Genomic DNA, 10,413 nt, shown 5'->3' with positions numbered 1-10,413 from the left:
TACCCTTTTGTTGCGACGAAAAATTTTAAAAAATATTTTACTTTATTTTCTATTTTGAGAGAAATTTTCTATTATTATTTTGATAGTCAGATTTATTTCACTTATTTTCTTGTAAATTTTATCATAGATTCCAACTTTTTTCTTTTACAAATATAAAAAAAATAAATTACTATTTAGCAGCAAATAATTTATTTTTCCCCTTGTTTTCCTCTCTTTTTATCATTAGCTCTTTTTTTCTTTTTATTTCTCAAGCAATTTATAAAAACGTAGTGTTTAGAATAACACACTAACCAAACACAGCAAATTATAACGAAATCGCTATGTATCATTCAGAAAAAATCATCGAACGACATCAAGGTAATAAAAATATCTGAAATAATATAACATGTATTAATAAGAATTGAAACACAAGAAATTACGAGATTAATGTTAATGCTACTAGAATATGTGAACCTAATCATTTCGAGTTTCTTATTCTTATTTAATTTTTTCTTTCATTTTAATATAAAAATATGAGAAATAAAAAGAAAAAAAAAAGATAAATATTGGACTTTCCATCATCTTATTGGGCTGTAAACTATGCCCCTTTTCCCTGTGAAAGCCCAATCTAAATATTGGACCCATATTTACGGCCCAATAAGATGATGGCAAATATGTAAATTAAGGATCGAAAACCTTTATAGCGGACTCCATTGATTCTCCTCTTTCACTTTTTTCGGGTCGAAGTTTCAATTTCTCCGATTCTCCCATCGCTCTTCGTCTGGCGTTAGGTACTTTCTTTTTTCGTATTTTAGTTCAATTTAGGGTTCATCAATGTTTTCAATTGCTGCAATGATGTTTTTCTAGGGTTTCAGTTGATGTGTTTGTGTGTTTCTCGTTTTGTATTAGCTTAATCTTATGGTTGATTCCTTCGTTTTGTGTTTATTTTCGATTTTACGATAGATATTGAGCTGCTTGCAGTTGGGAGAATAGTATTGTTGTTGTTTTGGTGGTAATGATGATCATCAACTCTTACCTCAATTAAAAACTGTTTAGGATCAGCGATACGAATCCTACTGATTTACTTGTCATTCCAGTTTGGATTTTAGGGTCCTTTGTAAACAGCCTCGTCATTCCAGTTTGGATTTTAGGGTCCTTCAGAAACAACCTCTCTACCTCCACGAGATGAGGTAGGGGTAAGGTCGGGTGGGATTTTGCTGGGTATGTTGTTGTTGTGATTGCGGTGGTGGTAATGATGATCATCAATTCTACCTCAATTAAAAACTGTTAAGGATCAATGATATGAATCCTACTGATTTACTTGTCATTCCAGTTTGGGTTTTAGGGTCCTTTGTAAACAGCCTCGTCATTCCAGTTTGGATTTCAGGGTCCTTTGGAAACAACCTTTCTACCTCCAAGAGATGAGGTAGGGGTAAGGTCAAGCGGGATTTATCTGGTTATGTTGTTGTTGTTGTCTTCATCATCATCAGTTAGGGTTGTCTATATGAATACTGTAAGAAATCTGGGCTATTCGATCCCATTTTGTTCCTGTTTCAATACATGTTTGTGTGTTTATATGGTATTTTTTTCTTCTTTTACATCAGCTTAATATATAGATTTTTATGGTAGTTTCCTTCGATTAATATTTATTTTCGCTCTACCACCAATATTGAGCTGCCCGGACTTACGAAAGAAGTTTTTGATTCAGGTTTTTGAATTTATTAATATTCTTGTTTTCTTTGTTATTATTGTGATTATCATCATCACTTCTACCTCAATCGAGAACTGTTACGTATCAATGATGAGAATCCTACCATTCCACTTTTTACCCACTTTTTGTTCCAGCTTGGTTTTTGAGTTTCATCCTCATCATCAGCTTCATCACCTCAATTCTAAATGAGTCGGATCTGTTTATGAATATGCTACTAAACCCCATTTTGTTCCTATTTCAGTTGATGAGTATTTTGTTTTAGTTATTATTGTTGTTCACAGAGTGTAGTACTTATTACTACTTTTATCAACAATGGGATAGTTCCACTCTAGTTGTGTCAGCACTATGAATCTTCCCTATTTGTTTGTTATTTGTGCCCATTTCGTTCCATTTCAGTTTCTGAGTCAAACTTATATTGTATTGTATAGATTTTGTCTTGAGACCCGGAAGATATGACAACGGCAGCTAGACCTACGTGGGCACCAGCTAAAGGTGGCAATGAACAAGGTGGAACCCGGATATTTGGTCCATCTCAAAAGTACTCTTCAAGAGACATTGCAGCTCACACAACATTAAAGCCCAGGTTAGTAATCCTATCATGTCTTGCCCTTTCATTTTCATCTTTGTTTGACTTTTAAGGATTTTTTTTGCTTATATTTGCAATGTGCATGGAGAAAACTAGGTGTTGTGTTACCAAGTACAGGAGATTTGGGCTTGTGCCAGTGCAACAGTGCAAATTCTTTGAATTAGTTAGTTTGTGGAAGTCATGTCATTGAGTATGATTTGGAGCTGTTGGATGATAGAAATATAGAATTGTGATTATAAATTTGTTAATATCTTGATGTCCCTATGGTGATGTATCTATAACTGAGATACAGGGATAAATTCCATGGCCAGTAGAATTCTAAAATTATAATCAATAAAAATTATATTTGGGAACTTTTGTCAGAAATTCGGGATAAGATCTAACTTTGTCAGTGTGTTATTGAGAGGCAAAGGGATATAACTTTGACCTCTAATTCTGTGTGACATTTTATCCAAGCCCTAACAAAATAAATTAGTTCAGACCATCTGACTGAAGTGGGTCGGAGTCTTTTCTCCCTTATTGGTCATGGATGTATCCATGATTACCGTGCAGTCTAGGGAGTTTTCATGGCTCAGACAACCTATTTCAGTAAGATATCTTAGTTGCATTGCTAGCTATTAAGTGTGCATGTATATGCAATTGCATTTTATATTCTGAAATTGTTAAACAGTAAAATGCACTAATCGCTGTAGGATGGTTGTAGTCAAATGCCAAAAGCACAAATAGTGCCAAGTTTGCTGGAGATTTAAGCCCAAAGTGCAATAAGGCACCAACTAAGAAATAAAAGAAGCGCGCCTTTAACAACACTGGTCATTTTGAAGCTGGGGTAGTTGCTTATTTGTAGACTGGTAAGATTGCTCTACCAACTTTTCTCCAAGGGCTTAGTTCATGTGGCAAAGGTTGAGACCTGCGTCATGCAAGCTGAGCCTAGTATTAAGTAGAGGGGCGAGCCCGTTATCCCCGAGTTTCAAAGGTTTTGATTGGTCCTTCTGTTTTCTCGATCAAAAGAAAAGAATTGCTCAACCAACCTCTGAGAGTAAGAATATTGGTGTATACATGTTAAAACTACAAAGAACGTTCTTAAATGTGCTTCCTGTATCAGAAAATGGTAAGCTGTTGGAACATTATGCGCCAAAAAGTATGATAAATGTGCATCATGGTTTTTCCAAAGAAAAGCATCAGCACTTTATAATTATTCTAATTTTATTTAAAAGCTAAAAGATTTTTTGATAAAGATTTACAAGCTAAAAGATATTTTTGATAAAGATTTAAAAGCTAAAAGATAACATGATGTGTCTGTCAGAACCAGGTTGAATGGCCAATACTCGGATTACTCCTGCATTGATTGATGAATTTCCTGGAATGTGAAATTGAGATGTTTATCACTTGAGTAACTTCTAATTAGTTGTTTCTACTCTATAGCCCGATCTCGAATTGTTAATCTCTTTTCCTGTTGTCATGTATGTCACAGAAAGGAAGGACAAGACACCCAGGATGAGTTGCAGAAGAGGAACCTCCGGGATGAGTTGGAGGACCGTGAGCGGAGGCATTTCTCTAAAGATAAGAGTTATAATGGTAATTATAGTCTGCACATCCCCCAAAGCCCAACCCCAAAGTGAGTTAGTGAGTGTGTGTGTGTGTGAGAAAGAGAGAGAGAGACCTGCCCACAGACTTGTTAATTATAGGCTGACTTTGTTCAGTGCCTAACTTTGTATTGTTATTTGATTGTAGATGATAGAGATCGTCGGAAAGGTAGTCAACTCTTTGTGGAAGGTGAGTGGCTGTTTTTTGGTTGGATTAATCTTGGATTTCTGACATGTTTTTCATTAACTTTCTTTATCAATTGACAACATTGTTGTTGCAGGGGCTAAACGAGAGATTGAAGATCGTATTGTTCCACGGAGTGCTGATGCTGATGATGCCGATGTGGATGTTAAGAGTGGTGATGAGAGGTTTGTAATCTCCTGCACTTGTGCATATATATTATTTTCGATTTATAACTTATGGATTAATGTTTTCACAGAAGGCACATCGTTTGAATAAACATCTTTCTTATACTAAAACTAAACTGTTTTCTTACGTTATGTACTAAACTGATATTGTATTGCTTTCTTGATGTGGTTTCTTCTCGTCTCGAAATTGCTGTTTAACTTTAATAGTGATTGTGAGTCAGGAACTAATAAGTTGTTTCTATGTTCACTGAGATTAGTGATGACGACGATGATGATGACGATGATGAAGATGATACAGAAGCTCTCTTGGCAGAGCTTGAACAGATAAAGAAAGAAAAAGCAGAGGAAAAACTTCGGAAAGTAAGTACTAACTAGATGCTCATTTACTTTAAATTTTTGCTATCAATTTCGTTGTGACATTATGTGATGGGATTTTATCTCATCTAAAAGAGTTAATACCAGTTTCACATTCATGTAAAAAGCGAACCAGTCATGTGATCTTGTTTAACTTGTTTATCCCCTTGTAATTGTGTGATTTTGGCAGGAAAGGCTAGAGCAAGAGGAAGAGCTTAAAGCAAAGGAGGCGGAATTATTGAGAGGAAACCCTCTGTTAAACAACAACCAGCCAACAACTTTCAGTGTGAAGCGAAGGTTTGTTGTCTTTAAACTCTCGCTTTTATAGCTATGATGTTTGTTGTTCTCATCAGATGTGCTTCTGTATTCTCAGGTGGGATGATGATGTAGTTTTCAAGAACCAAGCTCGCGGTGAAATGAAGGCAGCTAAGCGCTTCATCAATGACACTATCCGGAATGACTTTCACAGGAAGTTTCTTCATAAATACATGAAGTGAAACATGTCTTTGAAAAATGCTCCTAGAGTTGGCAAATATTATAATGTCCATCCATGCTTACCATGCAGTGTACCTTCAACTTAATCGAAGCAAATTGAACTGTTTTGTTTTGCTATTGTAGTGTGTATGTAAACAAAAACACTAAATCATTCTCAAGTTTTATGATACTATACGTTTTATGATGTTGAATATACATTTGCTGTGATTAAACCAAATGTCTCTTTTTCATTCTTTTCATTAGCACATAAAGTCCTAAATTTACCTGGGTTTTTCAATTATGTATTAGGATTTCTTTTTCAGCATGAACGAAGAAGATGAGTACATGCATTTCAAATTCAGGGGCAGATTGACACGATCGTTTAATGGGTTCGGTAGAATTCAGTAGCTTGGCTTAAACTTTATATTTGTGTTTAAGTGATCTACTTATTAAGTATTAATAATATTTCAAATCTTAAATCTGTATCTAAGAAGCTTATGATCTCTAGCACATATTAGGAAGTGTCCTATCAAAGATATAAAAGAAGTGGTAGAAATGATGGAAAATAACTCACTCTTCATACAATAAGATATTCAGAAAAGTGATACTACATATAAATATACAGTAACTGAAGAGCTTGAAAAAATACACACACATATTGACAGATTTTGGGTACATACATAAGACCTCGAGCCAATTTGCAGAGGAAGACGAATTGACAGATTGTTGAAAACATACATATATGTCGAGCCAATTTGCAGAGAACACAGACAGTCCACCACAGGGAGAACCAAATCCAACCATTGATCCGCGAAAAAAGATTCAGTGTTCCATTGTAACACTTCGCGAATCAAGCTAAGTTGCAGTACAAGAGGTTTTGAATGCATGTAGGAGACAACATTCGAGTTAGTTCTGTTTATTCCTTCTGTGCTTCCAGTACAAACTCGACATACAAATCTTTGATTCCAATCACAACAGTAGTTATTAGCGGACCCATTATTGCTCCCTGCATAACATAACCATGAACAACTAATATCAAGCAACGCCACCTTTAAACGAAAAGAAGTAACTCATTCTCTTTCTAATGGTTTTGGGAAAATCACATGCATTTCTTCAGCTAACTGATCATCCACTTATCTTTACTTGCTTGGCAAAATAACAGAGGCGTGCAGCTGAGTGCCACTACATAAGAAGATATGGAGGTCAAGAATTAGGGTAAAAAGTCAGTAGATAGTCGAGTGTTGTCTAGTTCAGTTATCATATATGTGCTGCTACTTGCTCTCTTCATAATTGTTTTCAGGATGACTCCTTCGTTACTATATTAGTGACATACTTACTTGAGTCGAGTATCCATTAGAAATAGTCTCTCTACCTTCACAAGGTAAGGGTAAGGTCTGCTTTTGTGGTAATACCTGGGTATGTTGTTGTTGTTGTGATGGTGGTGTCGGGCCAAGCTAACACATACCTCCGCTATTTAACTGTGTACCTGCTACCTCTCACCCACACATGTATATGCTCCACTAAGGTCAGACATATGTGAGATTTGAGCCCTGGTTTCACTCATGACCACTAGGCTACACCCTTAGTTATGTACTTCTTCTCGTGGTCAAGAAGAGGAAGAAATGAAGAAAACACTTCCAACATATGCTAACAAAAGAGATGCAAAAATTTATGAGAAACTCATGAGATGAAGATGCTTGTTATTTACCTCAATTGCTGAAGAGCACAGTGTCATTCCGCCGATGATGCTGAGACCAGTGAGATATGCACTATAGCCAGGGATATCATCTTGAATTTCCGAAGTACCATAATCCATAAGCACAAGATGGATAAAGGATAAACTGATCGCCAACATGTATCGACCTTCAAACACCAACTGTAATGCTGTTGGGATAGTTGAAAGCCACGTAGGGAATATCGGAAACAAAGGACTTATAAATGCAAGAACAGTCGACATGTACAGAAAATGTATCGAGTATAATCTAAACAAGAGCCAAGTCAGGCATCCCTGAAAGAATGCAATCTCAGCAGTAGCTAAAATGACACCAGATATTGCTTTATCAAGAACTTCAACACATCGAGTTCTTGCAGAATGCGGTATTGGAAGCATACATATTACTTGTTCCGTTGCTCCTCCAGACTCCGATGTGATAAGATAATAAAGTACCCAAAAGAACACCATCGACTGAGACACGAAATTGAAAAGACCTGCAGCTCCTGAAAGTATAGAATTTCCAATCGAAAACATGACCTGCATACTGCTACCTAAAAGAGATGTGCTAGTAATAATTACTCCTTGCATTACATTTGCTCCTTGAAGGGCAAATCCTTTTGCCTTTTCAACCAAGTCCTTTCTAGTGATCAACAATTCTTTGAAAAACGCGTCCATTTCTGTATACATTTGTTTCCATTCGCGATCCTTAATCCTCCTTTTTATGCTCATGATCTTCTTAGTGTATCTAGAGCGGGATGATAAAGCTGTAGACCGCTCAAAAGAACTATTCACCGGAGTTGTGATAAAATGTTTGATCCCGGAAACAAACTCAGTCATATTATACTGCTTAGCATAGCTATCTAGCTGGTAGAATACAGTCTCATACAGTTGACTACTGTACTTATCGACCATAGCAGGGACATCATTTTCATCCATCCATTGTTTGACACCAATTTTCTCAGCATAATTACTCTCCTCTACACGTGATTTCAACGCAATAACAGCGTCTTTTCCTTCAATTCCAATCTCATAAGAGAAGAAAATTGTACCTGCCAAAGAACCTACGCTCAGCCCAATAATAAGTCCTACCGCCACAATGGTTTTCAATCTTTTCAATATCCCTCTAGTGAAGAAAGCAGATATCGACAGTCTACGAAAACTATGACTCCTGAAAGACGTTACTGCATCCATCGTAGACTCCACACTGTTAACAGGAAACATAAACCCCAAAGCAAGAAGAGCAACTGATCCAAAGAGACCAATTTGCTCATATGCCATCACAAACACCCAAAATGAAACTAGCCACCTCAACAACATAAAAAATCCACTTCGATTACGCTTCAAAGCACTACCTTTCTGTCTCCGTAGAACAACTCTGAAAATCATTTCCCTGATATCAACAAGGGTTCCAACAAAAATCCTGAATACAGCAACTGGGATCGCCATAATGGTCTCTGTGAGGCCTAGCTTTAAAGGTTCAGACCAAAATGCAACAAGGGCTTGCTGAATTCCTCTTAAAGGTATTGAACAAAGCACAGCCCACAAAATAGGCCTTAAATATTCTTCAAGCAATTTGCCAACAGCATAAAGACTGAAAATTGTGAAAGCAAGACCAGCATGAGCCATCGCTATATAGAGTGCGAAGCGTACCTGTTGAAACATAATATAATTACGTTTATAAAAATGCGCTCTCTCTAACATATTAAGCTTTTATACGAGATGACCACACTAGTAGAGCTAGGGGGCAACGAGGAGGTTCATCCAAACCTCTTTCACCAGAGAACTATACTCTATATATAAGGTAAAAATTATGTTTTATGTATATATTATAGATGTTGAATTCACTTGACCTTTTCTATATTTACTTCTTTATATTTTGAATTCCTTTGGTGAAAATACGGACTCTTCCACTGGGACATTTCAACATTCATAAAGAAATGAACTTTGAACCTGACTAAACTCTAAAAGCTAGCAAACATCAGTCTCCACAGAGTTTTAAGTTGATAGAACCTTAGGAGAAACACACCCAAAGGCTCTAGCTATTGAGGTGGGAGAGCTCAAGGCTATATAAGCCCCACACCAGCTCCCCATTTAGCAGATGTGGAGCTCAATTCTCGTTACAGTAAGCGTTTAGATGAGATGAACACATACTTATCAAAAGTAATTTTCAACCTATACACACTATTATTTCTACTTCCCTTCCGTCTATCCGTAACTATAAACTTTTAGATGAGATAATTACACACTTCAACAATATACCTGAGCTTCATCTGATAAAAAGTTGTGAACTTGTTGGTCTTTGGCTTCTGGGGTTTTGGGAGGAGTCTGTGGGGAGCCATGATTCTTTGTTTGTTGGTCAGTTTTCTTCATTGCAGCAGATCGAAACATTTCTTGCCATGGTGGGCTAGAGTTTCTTGATTCAGTCATGGGGTCAGAGTAAGCTACCAGTTCCATTAACAAGACACAATCTTTAACACTGGTTTTCTCTCTTTACTGTCAAATAAAAATCAAATCTTTGACACTTCCCTCAAACATTAAGATACTGAACTTCAAGAAAATTTTAGAATCTAACAAAAAAAGAGTGTTGGAATTTTTCAGGAGAATCAACAATATGCTGACAACACAAGTTGCAAAGTAAATGAATGAAAGAAGAATTTGATTCCAAGAATTGGAGTCACTGACCACAAATGATTGTCATTTTCACTCTCTATATTTGATTTCACATTTCGATATTCGATATTTATATTAAAACTTCAAATAATTTAAAATTTTGCACCAAATAGGGCCATTCAATAGAAGGCTTCTTACCAACTATCAATAATTTTTTTCTTTACCAAAAACTTGAAATAGAAAGTGGTGTCATCCAATCGAGTAAATTAATTATAAAGTTGTTGTTTTATTTTCAATGACACGATTAATTTTTTTTGAATATTTTTTAAGTCAAATAAATGACAGCTCGATGTATTAAAAATTTTACTATACACAAAATTTAGTGAAAAATCCGATCACAAGAATTTTTATTATACTCAGCCTTACCATAATTTTATTGGAATCAAATATTTAACTAAAATTAAAATGAAGCAAAGTAATATTTGGTTGGTTCTCTTGATATTTTTGGAATCAAATATCTCACATAAATTAAAATGAAGCAAAGTAATATTTTGATTGGTTCTATTGATGGGGCCTTCCTTTACTTACTTTTGCTGTCACTTGTCTCCTTAACTTAACTTTTTTTTTTGTCCATAAATTCATTATATTAAAAAGCACATGTTTTCTTCTTTATTTTATTTGATATTGGTATTGTGGGTGTGAGCTATAATGGAAGTATTTAAAGTTTAAGTTTGACTATGAATGTTTTTTTTTTGTTTGTATAGTGCATGCTTATATCTTTCAATTTGGTTGATGGACTTCCATTAAATTGAAGTATTTTGTACTATATGCCAATTTTTATTTTCTCATACTAATTTCTACTCTATTTTCTCAGAGTTCATTCTTCGGATAACTTCATTTAAATTATTCTGGTACAACATAGTGCATAAGTACTCTTCGATACAGCGGGGACGAGACGACGTGACATACTACGATCACATGCAGAAGTGTTGTCCTGCGTCTCGACAATATAGAACCTCTCATAGGATGCGTA

General features: G+C 35.7%; 2 protein-coding genes across 3 annotated transcripts; one reads left to right on the top strand and one right to left on the bottom strand.

The window, feature by feature from the left end:
• The first annotated feature begins 636 nt into the window (after window positions 1–636).
• LOC107031880 (protein CWC15 homolog) lies at window positions 637–5,289 on the top strand. Its single transcript, XM_015233370.2, has 8 exons — window positions 637–770; window positions 2,119–2,273; window positions 3,748–3,851; window positions 4,008–4,049; window positions 4,141–4,228; window positions 4,486–4,588; window positions 4,773–4,879; window positions 4,956–5,289. The coding sequence occupies exons 2-8, from the start codon at window positions 2,143–2,145 to the stop codon at window positions 5,077–5,079; spliced, it is 699 nt and encodes a 232-aa protein (XP_015088856.1). The 5' UTR covers window positions 637–770; window positions 2,119–2,142; the 3' UTR covers window positions 5,080–5,289.
• A 323-nt stretch (window positions 5,290–5,612) lies between these two features.
• On the bottom strand, window positions 5,613–9,524 carry LOC107031870. Of its 2 annotated transcripts, none has more exons than XM_015233361.2 (3): window positions 9,030–9,524; window positions 6,765–8,361; window positions 5,613–6,062 (listed from the first exon to the last, which is right to left on the bottom strand). In XM_015233361.2, exons 1-3 carry the CDS (start codon window positions 9,107–9,109, stop codon window positions 5,973–5,975), a joined length of 1,767 nt encoding a protein of 588 aa, XP_015088847.1. In that variant the 5' UTR covers window positions 9,110–9,524; the 3' UTR covers window positions 5,613–5,972. The 2 variants fall into 2 exon arrangements, with proteins under 2 accessions (XP_015088847.1, XP_015088846.1); XM_015233360.2 differs by having other exon boundaries at window positions 6,765–8,420; window positions 9,030–9,521.
• Between the last annotated feature and the right edge of the window lie 889 nt (window positions 9,525–10,413).

The sequence above is a fragment of the Solanum pennellii genome, chromosome 10, assembly GCF_001406875.1.
Source record: "Solanum pennellii chromosome 10, SPENNV200".
In the NCBI taxonomy this organism is placed as follows: Eukaryota; Viridiplantae; Streptophyta; class Magnoliopsida; order Solanales; family Solanaceae; genus Solanum; species Solanum pennellii.
The sequence above is the reverse complement of the archived record's forward strand: the minus strand, read 5'-3'. Positions and strand labels throughout refer to the sequence as shown.